This window comes from Megascapheus bottae, chromosome 8 (assembly GCF_031878675.1).
Source record: "Megascapheus bottae isolate mThoBot1 chromosome 8, mThoBot2.hap1, whole genome shotgun sequence".
In the NCBI taxonomy this organism is placed as follows: domain Eukaryota; kingdom Metazoa; phylum Chordata; class Mammalia; order Rodentia; family Geomyidae; genus Megascapheus; species Megascapheus bottae.
This window is the reverse complement of record NC_143516.1, coordinates 47,842,572-47,861,410: the sequence shown is the minus strand read 5'-3', so window position 1 is coordinate 47,861,410 and position 18,839 is coordinate 47,842,572. Positions and strand designations below refer to the sequence as shown.

The 18,839-nt window shown below is 38.1% G+C and overlaps 1 protein-coding gene across 1 annotated transcript in view; it reads left to right on the top strand.

Annotated features, from left to right (window-relative positions):
• Window positions 1–18,839, top strand: part of Klhl32 (kelch like family member 32) — a 188,347-nt gene that overhangs the window by 120,490 nt on the left and 49,018 nt on the right. Inside the window, exon 6 of the mRNA XM_090338397.1 lies at window positions 8,604–8,819. Within this exon, the coding sequence (XP_090194523.1) occupies window positions 8,604–8,819 (216 nt within the window). The remainder of the gene's footprint in view (window positions 1–8,603; window positions 8,820–18,839) is intronic.

Here is an 18,839-nt window from a genome sequence, read left to right as displayed (position 1 = left end):
CAATATATCAGATAACAAGGTAAAATACTGTAACAATATGAGATAACCAAGGGACAGCGAAAGGATGAGAGATAACATAGTACATTAAGGACAACAATAACTCATTATATGGCTTTTGTTTCTATATCCTGGAGGACCTTTCATTTAGCATCGTACTGTATGGCCTTATGTATCTAGGTTTTGCTCTATTGTGAATCTTGGAGAGCCTAAGGTTTCTACTGATTATGACAAATGAGGGAAACCATTGAGCATATGTTCCTTTGAGTCTGGCTTACTTCACTTAATATGATTTCTTTCTACGTCTTTCCATTTTCTTACAAATGGTGCAATGTTGTTCTTTCTGACAGTAGCACAGAATTCCATTGTGTATAAATACCACATCTTGTTGATCCAATCATCAACTGAAGGGCATCTAAGTTGGTTCTATATCTTTGCTATGGTAAATAGTGCAGCAATGAACATTGTTGTGATAGTGGAGTTAGTATGTCCTTTCTGGACATTTGGGTAAATACCAAGGAGTGGAATTGCTGGGTTATAGGGGAGCTCCATGTTTATTCTTTTGAGGAACCACCATACTTCTTTTTTTTTATTACATTTTTTTTTTTTGCCAGTCCTGGGCTTGAGCTCAGGGCCTGAGCACTGTCCTTGGACTTTCTCAAGGCTAGAGCTCTACCACTTGAGCCTCAGCACCACTTCCGGCTTTTTTTTTCCTATGTATGTGGTACCGAGGAATCGAACCCAGGTCTTCATGCATGCTAGGCAAGCACTTTAACCACTAGGCCAAACTCCCGGCCCCACCATACTTCTTTTTAAGGATACTCTTTTAAATATATGTGCTAAGCATCTGTTCTCTACTGGCTACCTGGAATGTACAAAGAATGACACAAAATCTACTATAAAGGAACTTAGTGTTTTTTGTTTTTTTTTACAGGGAGACAGCCCTATCATCAAATAGTGCACAGCAAAAACTACCAGAACAGGTCAGAGTAGAAGCCCAAAGAAGGACATGGTCAATTTTATGGAGTCAGGAAAATTGAAAGTGAATGAATTCATTCATTTAGAGGGCTGGCTTGTATCCTTATCCCATGTACTAAATATTTGGAATATGCCAGTAAACAAAGCATACAAGTCCATCTTCCCATAGAAGTTACTGAGAGCCAGAAGGAAGGGACAAATACATGATAAACAAATACGGAGAAGATTACTACCAATGATGACGAGGTCTGAAAGCAGATAATGTGAATTACCATAGTAGGAGTTAAATGGAGATGGAAGGTGTGGGCCAGTTAGGATGCTCAGACAAAACAATAGAAAATGATTTCTCACCCAAAGAGATTTAGTAGTACATGTTTCAAACATTCTCACTACAATCTCACCTGGTGGCAAGATTGATTTCAAGTGCATTATATTACTCAGTTACGGTGAGGCCAACAGACCAGGAGACAGTTTTTTATTGTAAAGATAGTTTATTATTCGCAATTCTCAAAAATGAAGGGACATGCCACACAGCAAAGACCTAAAGTTGGTTAGAAAGCAGAAATAAACTCAGCAAGGAAGACATGAGGGCAGATAAACAGGCTTATAAATACATAGTTTGGGTAGTTTTCCTGGGCTGTAGGAATCTGATCCATCTCTAATAGTCTGATATTTATTTGGCCTAGATGATTATGGTAAATGGAATATCACATTTCAGAGAATAGGTTCCTTTTTTTGTAATTGTGGGGCTTTCTGTGCTTGTAAGGCTAGTACTCTAACACTTTGAGCCACAGTGCCACATTTGGTTTTCTTGTGGTTATTTGGAGATAAGAGACTTTTGGATTTGTGTGCCAGGCTGATTTTGAACTGTGATTATCAGATCTCAGCCTCCTGAGTAGCTAGGTTTACAGGCACCACCAGCACCAAGTGCTCATTTCTTTTATTTATTTTTAGCTTATCATTCTATAAATTGTTGTATATAAGGCTTTCATTTCAAAATGCCAGTTTATGTGTTTGATGTTTTACTCTAAGCAGAAGTGAACCTATTACACGTTTTAAACAGATGATTGATATGATCAGGATTATGTGAAAAGAAGAGAGTTGAGAGTTTGGAGTTTGATACTGGAAGTAAGCGAAGTAACTTCTGACATTGTTGCAGGAAATGTAGAATGGAGTTGAGCCACAGAAAAGAAATGCTAAGAGAAAGAACAGATAGGAATAAATAGTAATTATATATATATATATTTATATATATGTGTGTATATAAATACATATATATGAGGAATATGTACATATGTATGTGTATGTATATATACATATATATATGAGAAATATGGACCAACTTTTAGCTTAATGTGTAGGTAACTAGAGGTGTCTATTCTACAAGAGAGAAGACACAGCTAAAAAGAAATACCAGCCAGGCTCTGGGAAGTCACCCTATCATCCTAGTTACTCAGGAGACTGAGATCTGAGTATTACAATTTGAAGCTAGCCAGGGCAGGAAAGTCCATGGTATTTTTTTCTCCATCTAACCACCCCCAAAACGCTACAAGTGGAGCTGTGGTTCAAGTGCTAGAACTTTAGCTTTGAGCAAAATAGCACCTTAGGGATAACAACCAAGCCCTAAATTAAAGCTCCAGGACCAGCACAAGAAGAAGGAAGAAAGGAAGGAAGGAAGGAAGGAGGGAGGGAGGGAGGGAGGGAGGGAGGGAGGGAGGGAGGGAGGAAAGAGGGAAAGAAAAAAGAAAACAGGTTTTCATAAAACAGGTTTAATTTTGTTATGTTGAGTATGATATGGCTGTAGAATATATGAGAAAACACATTCTCTCACAGTCAACTGAGAAAATTTAGAGTTGTAGAAAAGGACAGGTTATTAATATAAATAGGAAAGCACTGTCAAGTCATTAGTTTACAATTCCATTCCTGTGTTTTCCTCGTTTTGGCCATCTTTTTCACTGATGGAATGGTACATCTTGTCTCAGGATGTGACTATCTATTCTTGCATCAGTGATACTAAACAACAATGCTCAAGTATACTTCATTGTTCTTTTTCACCCTCCCCCCCCCCAATCTGCTGTTTACTTCCATGTGCCAAGCTGCCATGGTAAGTGCTGTTTCTTCGATTACAGAGTTGGTTGAATTTTCCATTTTGTGAATGGGAAGTAATGGAAGTTCAATGTTGGACCCAAGTTTCCTATGTACAGTAAATGTCAATGCTAAATTCCAACCTGACTCCAGGGGCCTGGTTCTTTCCTCCTCACTTGAGTTGTCTCTAAATTGAAGTGGCTGTGGGTTTGTCCTTGAATGCCATTATTTTCTTTCTTTGACAAAGAAAAGATTTCCTTTTCCGAAGTCTAAAAGTATGCACAAGAACATTAACAGTGATTTTTCTCTGCATGGTGAAATCATGCATGTGTCTTGAAAGCACCTTTTCTGTGGCTTGAACTCAGGGTTTGGGCAATGTTCTGGGGCATTTTTGCTCAAAGATAGCACTCTACAACTTGAGCCACAGCTTCACTTTCAGCTTTTTTTGGTGGTTAATTGATCAAGATATATTATATTTATAAACTAGTTTGTTACATGGCAACCCATTTGTACAACTACTTAAAGAAAATAATGTTTTTAAAAAAAGAGTCACATACTTTCCTGCTTGGGCTAGATTCAAACAGTGATCTTCAGATCTCAGCCACCTGAGCTGCAAGGCTTACAGGCTTGAACCATCAGTGACCATGAATGTACACTAATTTTAGAAGAAATGGAGAAGTGAAAGGTAGGACTTGAAGCATCTTGACCTTATAAGTCTGTTTCTCTCATACACAAGCATGTCAGTTCTCTTTCTTTTGCTATTCATTTAGCCTTTCCATTCTCCCCTAATATACTAGAAATGCATTTTAGATTGGACTTGAAGGTTATAAAAATTATATCCTTAGGAAATAAAATGTCTCATTACTGTGAAAGAAGGAGCTAAAGACAAAACTTCAAAAGATATTCAGAGGATGGAAGGATGGAAGTGTTTCTCAGTGATAAGTGCAGTACCTAGCAAGCACAAAGGACCTGAGTTCAAATCCCAGTACTGCAAAAGAAAAAAGAATAAGACAAACAAAGCAGATAAGAAAAATAATTGTTTGAATTCTTCATCAAAATAACCTTTGGTTTTCTGTAGTTTTGAAGAGGATTGCTCTTAAGTTATAGGCATCTAACTGGAAGAGACCCAGTGTCTGTATGTAAAGATTCCGAAGAGGCTTTTTGTCAGAACAAGTGGGAAGATAGTTTCGATTGTCTCCATGCCCAAAATTGTTTTCTTTATAGAGCTTGACAGCACACGCTCACCTCTCTCTGTTGGCCATGACACTGGTCCCCGCCTCAGAACCCAGGCCATCCCTTGGGCTAGGCCTGTAATACTTGAAAGGCATTGACATCCCATCAGGAGTCAGCATGACTTCACAGTAGTTTAATGGGTCCCAGATGATTTCTAAGGCCCTGGAGCAGATAGACTTGCTCCACAGATGTATTGTCAGCCCAAGGAGATAGCTTCAAAGTTCACAGTGGAAGATCTGTATGCAAAAATGACTCGTTTCCTTCCAGGGTAGAATTTACCAATCTCTAACAAGTAAGAATTTAAATAAGAGAAAGGGTGGGTTGAAGAGGGGTGAAGATGCTGGAGGTATAACACAAACATATATATATGTATATATATATATATTATAGACTGCTTTGTGGAATAGCAAAAAAATCAGTATATAACCTAAAAATTAGGAAAAGTGATGGAAAAAATGTATTGGAAGGAAATGAGAATGTTGAAAGGGGTGGCATTGATCAAGGTTTTCACAGTGTTTTGTTGACTAGCAAATCCTTTGTATGACTACTTATAATACAATCATTCAAATATGCTTGAGCATTACTGGTGTCACGTTCTGCATTTCTTAGTAAAATCTGCTGAATGAGGAGTCAGGCTGCTTTGATTGAATAGTTTTGAGTAGACACTTTGATATTTGAGTTGTAATGATGAACAGTTTTTACTTTTCAATTGGGTTAACAAATAGAACTATTAACAATCTTATGTAGATATCTGCTGTCTTCTAAGCTTGACTTCTGTTAAAAAAATCATTTAAATGTTATCTATAAAAGAAAAAGAGGATCTAAAATATGGAGCTGTGATCAGGATGTCATGATGCTGCTGTTAATTCTTTTGAGAGTGATTTCCACAATTTCTTAATTACTAATTTTACTATGTAGCATAAGATTTACTGCCCACAGGAATATAGTGATATAATTGAAAACATGTAACCTAAAACTTCCTATTATATGCATTAACAAAGTAAAAAGAAACAGATAAAATTAATTTTATTTAAAGCAATGCAATCATTTAAACAAATAATCAAAATTGGTTTTTTCCATGTGATTTTTCTTATTCTTTGCAATTGTTGTGTTTCTCACACTTAAAGCACATTCAGTTTAGAAAGAAAACTTGCAAATATCTACTAGACATTTGTGCCTAGTACTTCCTGTACTGAGCACCACACTTTAGAACATGTTCATTAAAGTTTTCAAATATTGATGGAAGCAATACTATAATAAAATAAAAGTAATCTTAGTGGGGAGGAGGGGAAGGAAATGAGGACCAAGACATGAGAAAGGGTATCAAGGTTTGTGAAGTAATGCACCTTCCATCTGTTGAATATAATGTAACCCTTCTATTAATTACAATAAAAATATATGAAAAATTAATCTTAGAGTTAGTATGTGACTAGATAAAGAAGAAATAGGTTGAAATTAATAGAGTAAAATAGTTTTTATGACATCCTGAATGCCATATGTTGTTGGAAAATATTGTTGGCATTTTAATTATTATAAGGTAAAAATGAGGGGAAAATAAACAGGTGCAGGGGCTCATACCTGTAATCCTAACTATTCAGGAGGTTGAGATCTGAAGATTGAGGCTCAAAGTCAGCCCGGGCACTGAAGTCCGTGAGACTCATCTCCAAGTAACCACCAGAAAACCAGAAATGGAACTGTTGCTCAAGGAGTAGGGAGGTAGCCTTGAGCTGAAGAGCTCAGGGACAATGCTCAGGCCCAGAGTTCAAGTCCCATGACCCGCCCCCCCCTCCAAAAAAATGAGGGAAAACCAGAACATAGCCAATTCCCACTCCACTTAAAATAGACATGGTTCAGAAGTCAGATGAGTGTGCCACCCTGATTGTTACAGAACTAAAGTGACCAAGCTTTTCCAAGAGCCCTCACTTTCCTAGGCACCAGAGGAAGCCTGGCTGGAGAGATAGTCAAATCTGGCAGCATCAAAGCTTTGCTGTCATAACTCTTTGAAAGGTGGAGGTGGATGGAATGTCATTGGTGCTCTGAATATTTGAGGCTAACCAAAGACCAATTATATATCATCTACCCTAGGTGGATTGAATCTAAGAGTATTCAGCTCAAGAATCTTTTATATGAGATTTTCTCATTTCTATGACTTTACATATAAAGTATAGTTACATGTAAACCCTGAAGTCAAGGTTGTTTCTACTTAAAGACAGTTTGAAGTTTGGGGAAAGAACAAAGGCAGTCTATACAGTTTCTATATTTAATCATGGATCCCAGTTTCCTTGCCATTATATATTATCTTTAGTTAACTAATAAAAACTGTAAAGTATGGTAAGAGTAGACAAGTCAATTGTCTTCATGGTAAACTGATTGTAAAAAGTTATTTCAAATTGCACACACAAGGCCAAGAGTGTGACCTAGTGGTAGAATGCTCGTCTAGCATGCTAGAAGCCTTGGGTTTGATTCTTCAATACCACATAGAAAAAGCTGGGAGTGGTGGTGGGGCTCATGTGGTAGAGTTCTAACATTGAGAAAGCCCAAAGACAGTGTGTAGGCCCTGAGTTCAAGCCTGAGGACTGGCAAAAGAAAAAAGAAAAACATTCCCCTAGTACTAATTGATGCTATTAAAAGATGTAAAAACACAGAAATGAAGTAATCAAGAAAGCATGTCCATTAAGATTGAGAGTACTTAAAAGGAGTTATGAGATAGAATGTCACTCATAAAACCACTTTTATTGTACTTTAAAGTATTTTATGTTTTGAATATGCTTACTTTCTTTAAGTAGTTGTACAAAGGAGTTGCCATTCAAGAAAGCAATTTGTGAATTCAGTGGTTCTTCCTCAGTGCCACCCCTTCCATCCTTCTCACCCACCCTCTCATAGCCCTCTTTCCTTCACTTCTCTTAAATTTTAGGTTCTATATTGAATGGTTTTCCACTTAAAAAGGCAATTTATGTGTACAGTGCATCTAGATCTGTGTCATCCACTCAACAGCTTCACTCTCCCCTTTTCACCCACCCATTTCCTTATTTTTCTCAATTCTGTGATATGTCCAATTCATTCTTGCCTGCATTCTGCTCCCTTAATATTTTATTTTAAATTCAACTTAATTCAGTTTTTTTGGCTTACTATAACAAGAATTTATTATTTTCAAGTTCTGGGGACCATAAGTCTGAAATGAGTTCTACAAAGCTAAAGTTATGTATTAAAAGTATTGTGACTTACTAGGCACTGATGACTCACACCTACCATCCTAACTATTCAGAAACCTGAAATGTGAAGATTGTGGTTTGAAATTAGCCCAGGCAGAAAATTCTATGAGACTCTTACCTCCATTTAAACTACCGAAAAATCCAGAGGTGGAGCTATGGCTCAAATGGTAGAGTACCATCCTTGAACAAAAACACTCAAAGACAATGCAACATCTCTGAATTAAAGCTCTAGGCCTGGCACCCAAAACAAACAAATGTATAAAAACAAATGATATTGAATAGTATTATGTTTCTTCTGAAACAGCCTCCAGGGAGAGGGTTCCAAGAATTAGGCTAGAGACATGTTTGCTTCTATATGTAATGAATAAACCTAAAGCTCAGGAAGAGAAATTGACTGGGAGCAAGATCTAGGCAGGTGGGAGCTACTAGTTGCAGAGGTAAACCCAAAACAGAGCCCAGTGTCAGAGAATGTTTATGTCAGACAGCATCATTCCTCACTCCATGTCCAGTTGAACAAACCCATCTTGGAAGCCAAGATGCTAAAAGAATCCAGGAAATACTCTCCTTAGAGATCAATGTCGTAAGCCACACAGCAGGGCAAAGAATGGCTGCAGAGAAGACACTGAGAACACCCAGGATACTATGCCAGCCTTTTTAATTCACCATTTGCTAAATGAAGACATTTATACCTATTCAAAAGAGCTGAGACAGGAGAAAATACCAGTTAAGAGTTTAACACAGGTTTGGGATATAATACAAACACACAGTATATTACTTAGCTTTAAATAGATAAGAGCAGTGTCTTTTGATTCTGTGCCCTCTCCCTGGGAGTAAGTTTCTTTTTAAAGCTGTCTTTCAATATACGGGTTTTAAGAGGAGAGGGAAACTGAGGAAGTTTAGAACACATCTCTACCAAGGGCTCCTGGTTTCCTAACTGAGCTTTTTTTTTTTTTAGTATTAACAATCCCATTTCTCTTTTCCCTAAAATAAGTGAATATCAGTGAAGCAATCCTGAATGTCTTGTCTGTTCTTTTTTGCATTGATTTCTAAAGATCTTTTTTTTGTTTTTTTTTTTCATTTTTATTTTTTGGCACCCAGGAACTAAATAGCTTTAATTACTTGGATCTGTACAGACTTGCTGACCTCTTTAACCTCACTTTGCTGGAGAAGGCAGTGATCGATTTCTTAGTGAAACATCTCTCTGAACTCCTGAAAAGCCGTCCAGAGGACGTCCTCATGCTTCCCTACTGCTTGCTTCAGGAGGTGCTGAAGAGTGACCGCCTCACTTCCCTGAGTGAAGAGCAGATCTGGCAGGTAAGGGTGATTTGCTGCTTTCCTTGGTGTCCAGGGGGGCTGGATGCGGAGGGACTGGAGAGCAGCTACCAGGATCTTCTGGAATTTGGTCCTCAGCAGGTTGAAGTTTTAGAAATCCTGATCAGGCAAATGGTTGAAGAATGGTAGGTCTCCAGGCTCTCAGACATGAGCTGGCCATGCAGCCTAATTCTCAGGATGGAAGGTGCAGATCTGGGGCAGACCCTTACTGTGGCCTCCTGAAACCCTAACCTGGCTACATCAGAACAAGGTAACGGATATTTTTTTCTTTCCGGAAAACACACACACGCACACACACACGCGCGCGCGCGCACACACACACACACACACACACACACACGGAAAAAACAAACTTGTCGCTTCAAGTGAATATGGGAAGAATGAATTATAAAGTGAAATTATGCACATTCAAGACCAGTGATATCAGAATTCATTTTGGCTTTCGCTTTGCTTTCTAAAATATTACTGGAGCTTGAAATTAGGGCCTTGGTCTTCTTAGGCAAGCACTATACCATTTGAACCACACCACAGCCCCTTTATGCTTTCATTATTTGAAGGATAGTGTCTCACACTTAAGCCCTGGCTAGCCTGGACCACAGTCCTCCTGTTTACTCTTCCCACTAGGTAAGATGAGAGAGGTATGTCACAACACCCAGTTACTGGTTGAAATGAGGTCTTTGCAATCACTTCGCCCCAGTGGCCTCAAAGTACAATCCCCTGGTGCCCACTTTCCAAACAGCCAGGATTAGATGGATGAGACACCAATTCTGGGAGTTTTTGAAACAACAACAAACAGGATTTAAAAAAATTCTGTAGATAGCAGCTTGGACCTCAAATTGAATGAAACTGGCACAGCAGTGAGAGAAGTCTCCCCTCCCTGTTCACTCTGTATTCATTCCTATTTCCCTAAGCCTCTTTTGCCTGACGGAATGTTCTTTTTACATTATGTCACTGCTTCGTCTAAGGTGCAGGAGGAGGTTTTGTGTCTTAAGTTACATCCTCCTCTGTGAATCTCCAGTCTTGAGTAATCCCCCTGGTGTCTTTGGGAAATAGTTGAAGGCCATCTTTCCCTTTTCTTTAATGCTGACTTTCTCAGTCCACAAATACCAATGTGCTAAATGATCAGGATTTCCCGATCCTTTGCAGAATAGCCATACGTCCAATATACAAAGGAAAGGCGCAGTGCACTATTGGATGATGGCATCATAAACTGCTGATATTTTAATTACATTCAGAAAGCATTTCAATGCCAGTCTAATCAATCATCTACAGTTGTCAATTATGGATGATTTTCTTTACACCTCAGTTTCTTCTCTCCTTGTGTTTTTTCATTGCCCAATTTCCATCTTTATTGTTGAAGAGATATAGTGTGCTGAGGGCCAGTCAGTCTTGGACATTTTAATAACTTACTATCAAAAGGCCCTGTGGACTTCCTGTCCCTACCCCCAAATCTTCCAGGTTAATAGAATGAACCTTCAGTGGCTGGCTCAGAATTCCAGAAAAGATCTAGCCTTCAAAGCCAAGTCTGATTATATCCACCCCAACTCTCCACTGTTCCATGCTGTCTTGATTTAAAGAAAAAAAAAAACACTAGTTTTCATTGATTCATGGGTATTTCTGAGAATGTTTATGCAGGCACAAGTTGAAAGGGTTGGTGAAAATGTGATTTTAAGAGGGATTTCTATGATTGGTAGCTTTTCCTGATAGTATAAGTCATCAGAATTCACTTTTGTCAGTTCCAAGTGGGAAATAGCCATATTTTCTTTACTTCTGAAGGGAGGAAGAATGAGTCTCATGTATTTTGCCTTTACTCTTTTCTAACTAAATTGAAGTTTTTTGAGGCCATATGGCCTTACTTGTAGTGACTCTGCTCTTGTGGGACCACGAATGAAGGCATTTCAAGAGATTGACAAGTTGATGCGCAAATGTCTGAGTGTCAAGAAAATTTCATATTGTCCACTTAAGAGTTATCATAATTGTCTCTCTAAACATTACTAATATTGTACTGTAGAATTTTTGAAACTTTATTTTAGCTGCAGGCAATAATGATTTCTTTTTAAGATCTAGTCCTCAAAAAAAGAATTAAAAGACTCACACAAATATCAATTTAGGCATTCACTGGGCAATAGGAAACTGCTTTCTCTTTATCTTAGTAAATAAGTAATTCCCTCATACTCAATAGAGAAAAATCAAATCAGACCAGCTATATTGCCTCAAGTATAGTTAAGTTCATCTTTTTTTGCCAAGGTTATACTAGTAATGCAATATACCATGGAAGAATCTAATATTCAGCCCAGGGTGAAGATTGGGTATGCCAGAGGATTAGTGTCAGGGTGCTTTATAGAAGTGAAGCTTGATGGACAGGCTGGAGACAGATCTACAGAATCTCATTAAATTGCTGAATTGTTCATTACGAAACATTCTCACTGTAATAAAGTGCTCATTGACTTTGACAAATCCCCATCCCATGTCTTAAAGAAGAACAGTGAAGCCAGGGCTGTTGGGGAAAAGAAAGGAAATTGGCACAAAGTAGGACAGGTAATAGAAAAGTGGATGGAGGGGCAGTGCTATTTGATTAATATGTGCAACCAGTAGCTTAGGTGAGAGCACAGTAAACACACACACGTTTACCCAGGTGGCTGTTCCACGATATACTGATAATGTAATCTGAGGCAATTCCTTTTTCTGTGAAAGGTCTAATTTTCATTATTCTCCAGACTTCACACAGTCTAGCTCTGAAGATCTGTCATAAGAACTCTCAAATTATCCTTACTGAACAAACTCTGTTCTTTTTTTCTTTTACCTTGCCCTGACTTCCCTTTCCCAGTCCCTTTCCTTGACAAAATGTGCTACAAGATCAAGTATCTGTCCTGTACATCTCTGAATCTGTGAAATGTCCCAAGGTTATGCCTCATATATGCTTTTCTGTTTCCATTTGACCTTTTTACTTTAAGTATCTTCTCTTGCAGGATGCTTCCTAATTTCTCTGAGATATTTTCTTCCCCTATCCCCTTCCCATAGTCTAGAAGTGGCTACCTTTGTTCTGTATTCACAGGTAAAATAGAAACCTGTATCACCTCCATACCTTAAATGTATAAGGACAGAAGTCCTTTCAAAAAACTACTTGTTTGTCTTTTATTTTGTGAGATTCCATTCAATACGGCTTAACCATTTGATTTTATGTTTCAAAACTACTGATTTCTCAAGATTCAGATGAAAGACAGCAAGTTGGTTGCTGAGTTCAAAGAAAGAGGGAACAAATTAGATAGAGATGAGGAGGAAGCATGAGGCCAAAGGTTCCTCACACTAGCTTTCAGGTTTTATCTAGCTCTTTGCACAAGAGGCTTGGGTAGGAGAATTGAAAAACTGGCCAGGGGTACAAAACCCTCAATTACAAGGTGGGTAAATTCTGAGGATTTAAATTACATGGGTATATAACCATATTCATCGATGCAGTATTCACAATAGCCAAGTGATGGAAACAACCCAGATACCCCACTACAGATGAATGGATACAGAAAATGTGGTACATATATACAATGGAATTCTACATAGCCAACAGACAAGAAAAAATAATGGTATTTGCTAGGAAGTAGATGAAACTAGAGTGAATCATTTTGAGTGAGGTAAGTCAAGACCAAAGGAACAAAAGGCGCATGGTCTCCTTGATATGTGGATATTAGATCCAAACAGTACAAGAGTGATGACTCAATATTCGGGTACCTAAGGTTACTGATACTGTCTTGGAGATATAAACATAACTACATAGACATAAAAAATCTATGATGGGATATATACTGTATAAACATAATGTTATATTATAAAGGTCAATATGTATCTAATTATGTTCTAAAATTTATGTGCCAGTGAATGTATACAGAGATTCCCTTCTCAAATACTTGTTTGTTAAACATGACATTTGAAATATGATGTAAAAATCAGTGATAATAAAATCTTTAAATAAAAATTTAAATATGAAAAAATTACATGGGCAATAAATGATATGTTAACTAATCTGACCATCATCATTAGTATGTATATATATGCATGTATGTATAGTATTTCACCTTGTACAACTTCAATATAAATAATCCTTATTTGTTAATTAAATAGCTTTGAATAAATAAGACAAACACAGCAACTCTTCATTAAAAAGAAAACAACCTAGAATAAAATAATTCCATATTAACCTTGCACATCAGCCTAATTTTATTTTGCCATTCATTCAAACATGTGACTTTTTACTTCATACCCCCAAAGTACTACAAGCACAAAGGCTATTTTAACTAATTATGCAAATAAAAGTGAATGATTCTTAAGCATGAATGTTAAATCTCTAGGAAGCTTCACAAAAATGTTAAGTTAGTGAGATCAATTTCACTTTCATCTCACATGTAGGTTGTTTTCACTTAATTATTGACTTACTGTTTCCTACTTTGAGTGCAGAAAACTTAGGACTCATAGGGACATCTTAATTTTTTAAGCCTTGAGATATTATCAGTGTTTTTCTTTCACTAGCTTTGGGTTTGAGGACGTCTCCTACTTGTATTTTGACACTAAATCTGCCTGGACTTAAGTAGATAATTATGCCAAGCAATTCATAGTCACGTGGTTGATGCCAAGGCAGATATTAGCAGAGTTAATCTAGTTATGGCCCATTTGAGTGTGACAGGTGTGGGGACTCTGTGTAGGCAGGTTAATCTTGTTTAAGTTTGTCTTCGATTATGCACTCCCAGAGACTGTGCCTGTTGCGTGTGCAGTGTACAATGTCATACTGTTCCCTTGCACACCATAAATAATAAATTCAGACAATAAGGAAGAGTTTCCATATTAAAATGCATGGAGTGGATAATAAAACAGCCTACCATGCTGACATAACACTCTATGGAGTCTAGGAAATGGAGAAGACAAAACAAGTTTGCCTTTCTAAGTCTGCATTTTTCCTTATATTGCTGTCAGAGATTTGCTTCCATAAATTATACTTGTAATAACACATTCAGTTTATGGCTCCAGAGATGTAAGTCACGTGTCATTTGGAATGGTCAACAGCTTCAAATGTAGTGGATTTTGTTGACAAACTCCACCTCAGCTTTTATCTATACCACAAAATCACCCACATTACAGCTTGATACGACCATTTTCTTTAAAAGAAATCCCAGAAGGTGAACCCAAATGAAAATGTTTCTATCTCTTTATAGTTAGAAAGTAGAGGACATGGGACATTCTCAGCTTTCATCTTTTATCTCTTAGATGATAAATTGACCCAAATGTACCTCTGGCCAGGGAGAAGCAAAGACTTCCAACTGTGATACGGGAAACAATGCTGTCATAATGCTTCTTATTTAAATACCATATCATAGTTTCAAGAACGCTGCCACGTTCATTATGGAGTTTTTTGTTCCTGTGTTGTTCAATGACATGAATAGGGAAACTGAGATTCAAAACAGCTAGAAACCAAACTCATGTCTGTTGGGTTCTAATGTAGTCTTCTAAATTCAGTTAAGTGTGATGAACACAAAGATATATCAAATTAATCCTATGGGTTTACAAAATATGGGATGTATTTGCACTAAGGATATAACTCAGTGGTAGAGCACTTGTCTGGCATGATTAGGGTCATGGTATAACCTCCAACACAGCAAATACATACATGCATGGATGCAGACATGAAGAACTGCCTGATCATTCTGGTCCCCTTTCCAACCTACACACCTGCCTCATTGTCTCTGTTGCCATTGTAATTTTGTCATGCTCCATTGTTTCATTCATTCCAAACAGTTACGGAGTGCCAACTCTATCTGGCCATAGTTGATTCTTTTATTCATTTATTGCTTGTTGATGGGATGGATGCAGGCCAGGTAGGTAACGTGAAGGACCAAGGTGCCATGCTTTCATGGGCACAGCAGAGTCTATGTGAACTTTGCTTCTTGCTCTTTTCCTACAATGCCTGGTTCAGTCCCAGTAGGGATGGATAGGGTATATTGAAATGAATGGGTACCATCTGAAATGGGATGCTATCATGTGGACATTTTCAGACTATTCAGACTTCCTTTTCCTCTTCTGCCATGCCTTGTTTATTGCTAACTCTGCTTCCTGTGTACATACCCTCTAAAAAGCTTTGCAACCTCTGCTATTCCATGAGGGAATAGTACAAGTCGAAAAAGTCAGACTGATGGGGGCAAAGGGGAGTTTGCTATTTACTAAAACCTTCTTTGGATATTCACATTTTACACACATAGAAATGGAATAACAGAGTCCTGAGAACTAGCTCCTCACACAAAACTAAGCTTGCATCACACCCCTGTCCTTCCTCAATCCCATTTCATACATGTATTGGAGCATTGTTAGTATATCATTTGGCCAGATAGGCATTTTCAGGGCATCTATGTGATATCTCAGTCTATTTTCCATTTTTTTTGACTTACCATTCTTTCAGCTAATCAAATTTGTACCACTTCTCAATTTCTCCAAAACATCTTACAGCTCTCTCAGCTACGCTGCAGCCTTACAAATATGAGGAGGATGTCTCCATTTCCTTCTTATTAGACATTAGTGAAGAGAGTACACAGGAGCTTCTTTGCATCCCAAATAGTGTGGCCTGGAGGGTGTTTTATCTTCTAAGGGCCCCCAGCTGGACACTGAGCAATGCTGCTATTTCTAAGCTTGAAGCTGCCAGAGTATATATTTAGTCATCCTTCCTGATCTACATGCAGCTAAATCCTCTGTGAGGAATCATCCCCTAGTAGCTTGACTACTGGCTTTGCTGTTGTTTGTCTGGGCGGCTTGCCTTTGTGAGACACATGACACATTCATTTCAGAGGGACTTGGCTTAACTAATCCTTAGCACTAGAGCTGTGGGTTGTCAAGTAGCTGCAAGGGGGCGGTGATTATCAGAAATGACAGAGACCCAACTTGTATTCATGTGCCGCTGTTCCCATGGGTTAATAGTTTCTTTTGCTTTTCCTTTTTTTAAAAAAAAATTTAAAAAGTGAGCACAACAGAACAACAAGGTGATTTATGAGATATGACATATTTATGTTCTCTGCTTCTAATTTTCATTGTGATTCATGTTGTTTCCAGACTGATATTTTTGTTGCTGCTGTGAGAAGGGTGGGGGGGAGGGGGAAGAAAGGAAGATGACTGGAGAATATTACTTATGCATTGGTGGCCTGCAGTAATATTGCTGCTACCTGGGTTATCAGGGATTTAAAAATAAAACCCAACCATAAGCTGTATATGGGGTAGAAACCCTGAGGCAAGGCACAGAAGTCCATCAATAATAACAACAATAATAATTCTTTACAAGTCTAGAGAGCTTCATATTTTAATGCATTTTGCACATAATTTCATCTGGGTCTCGCATACACCTCATTAAGTTTGATTAAGAAAATTTTATCCAAATTTTAACTGGGAGGGAAAAGAAAAAGAAACCAAAAGCTTGAGAAACCAAAAGTGACTGATGTACTTCACAGTGCAGATTTCAATGGAAGTCTCATTGTATTCTCTTGAAATATGCCAAGTCCCTAATTTAAGCAGTCTCTCTCCCCCTCTCCCCCCACATACACATAAACAAATAAATAACAACAAAAACAACAACAAAGCAAGAACATCCAAGTACATCATATATCTTCTAAGTCAGATTTTTATAGATTACTCTATAATGAGTGAGCCAGTGGTAGACATAGCCTAATAAATGACCGGTTTTTATTTCCACCTGTTGTGCAACTTTGCAGGAGTCCCCAAAATGTCTCTAAAAGAAACAGCATGGGCAAGTGTTGTTGAGAGTCTTTTTTTATCACAGCTCAGAAGATTGGGCTCTAGATAGATTGATTAAGAAAGAAGAAGGGATAGAGATTTCCTAGCAGAGGAAGAAACCACCTTTCATTACATCAAAGTAAAAGGTGGTGAAGTACAGAGCCGGAAAGGAAGGCTTATAAGGGAGAATCACTTTAAAATCCTATCAGGAGATTTAAATCAGTGTAAAAGAGAAGCCGAGTGCCATTATTTCTGCTACAGTAATCCAGACTGTGTAGGAGAAAGTCAGGAGGCTATTGTCTGTATCTAGGAATGCAAGAAACAGAAACGATTCATCATCGCCTCTTCATTTTATGCTCAATATATTGAAAACCTGGAAATTTATGCAGGAGAAATTGACACAGCTGATGGCTAAGATATGGGGTCTAAAAGAAAGAGAGAAAATTATTAATTTATTGACTTTGATAAATGCTTGTCCCTTCCTAATACAAATGAACTTATGGACTCAGTTCCTACAATAGCAGTCCAGTTGAGTGGCCTTGTGTTCATGTGATCTGGCTGGGGCAGAATGTAGACATTTTCTCTAGGCAGTCTAAGAGAGGAAATCTGTGGAGTAACTCAGGAGTTTGAGGACATTTATATTCAAAGCAGAAACCTAGAGAAGCCTTAGTGTTTATTGTTGAATATTGACATCCTTAAGTGTGGTTTCTTACTTATGGGTGTGTGTGTGTGTGTGTGTGTGTGTGTGTGTGTGTGTGTGTGTGTGTGTATGTGTGTGTGTGTGTGTGTATGTGTTGTCATTGTTGTGGTTGTTCACTTACAAAGTGAAAATAAAACCCTCTAAACAGTTCAGAGTTAACTATTTCCCTAGCAGGCTTGAAACCTTGGGTTCAGTGCTCTGCACAGGAAAACAAAATGTGGAAAACAGATAATAATCAAAGACAGGATCCATTGATAAAGGCTCTATTATGCCCATAAGACAAGATGAGAGATGTACTGCTCCTAGTCTGACCATCTCCATTGACTTGAAAGAGACTACAAACAGATTCCAATCATCTGGTAGGTAAAGCATAATCTGGAAAATAAATCCTGTTAGGACAAAAGAGGCCTTGATGGGTTCTAAAGATTCCTAACATTGCCAAGCATGGTGGCTCTTGCCTGTAATCCTAGCTACTCTGGAGGCTAAGATCTGAGGATCACGGTTCAGAGCCAGCCCAGACACTAAAGACCATGAGACTCTTAACTCCAAATAACTACTAGAAAACCAGAAGTGGAGCTGTGGCTCAAGGTATAGGTCAGTAGTCTTGAGCTAAATTGCTCAGGGACAATGCCCAGGCCCAGAGTTCAAGCCCCATAACTGACTACCTTACCAAAAGAGAGAGAGAGAGAGAAAGAGAGAGAGAGAGAGAGAGGGAGAGAGAGAGAGAGAGAGGGGGGAGGGAGGGAGAAAGATTCCTAACATTGTTCCCTTTTGTTTGTAAAAGATTGGCAACTAATACTGATTGTACTTATGTTCAAGGACACAAGTGAAACAGGGCCCACACTGAAGACTGAATGGATGTATCTTCTCTGTGTGTTTTTGTTGATGAGAAATGGCCACCCATTACCTCCTCTGGCCATACAAGGAAATTGAGTAATTAAAGGAGTGATGAATGGTACGCTAAAGTTTAAACGTTTTAGGAAGACCTATCTTATTAACACTGGGGGGAGGGGGAAGTGAGCATAATATCATTAATTTTGATTAATTCATTTGCTCTTAATATAGCTTTTAATTTGTAATTCTATGTGAATTACAATGTAATTTGGCATTAATTATACTAAATTGACTATAAGTCAGCCAATCACAATGGGAAATTACTCACAGCTGAAAGTAAAACTAAACCTCTCCATCCAGAAAGGACGGTGCTTAAAGACAAATACACTTAGTCATTGCTCTTTGGCTGTGAGACTGACACTGTGTGGGATTCCTTATTCTGCCTACTGCTGGGACTATGTATTCTTTGGAACGAAGCCTTCCTATAAATCCAATAAAGAGTAAATAATCTAGTAAATAAAAGGGGGGGTGATCCGTCAGGTTTGCCCCTGAAGAATATTTTTGCTCTTCTCATTACATGTAAGATTTAGGCAATGTAAAGAGGCTGTGTTGTGCTTTAGAATGATTAATTCCACATTCCTTGTGTTCTGGGGCTTAGAATAGGGACTTACCTAAATTGGCCTGCCTTTCATATTCATGCCTTGTGAACCAGT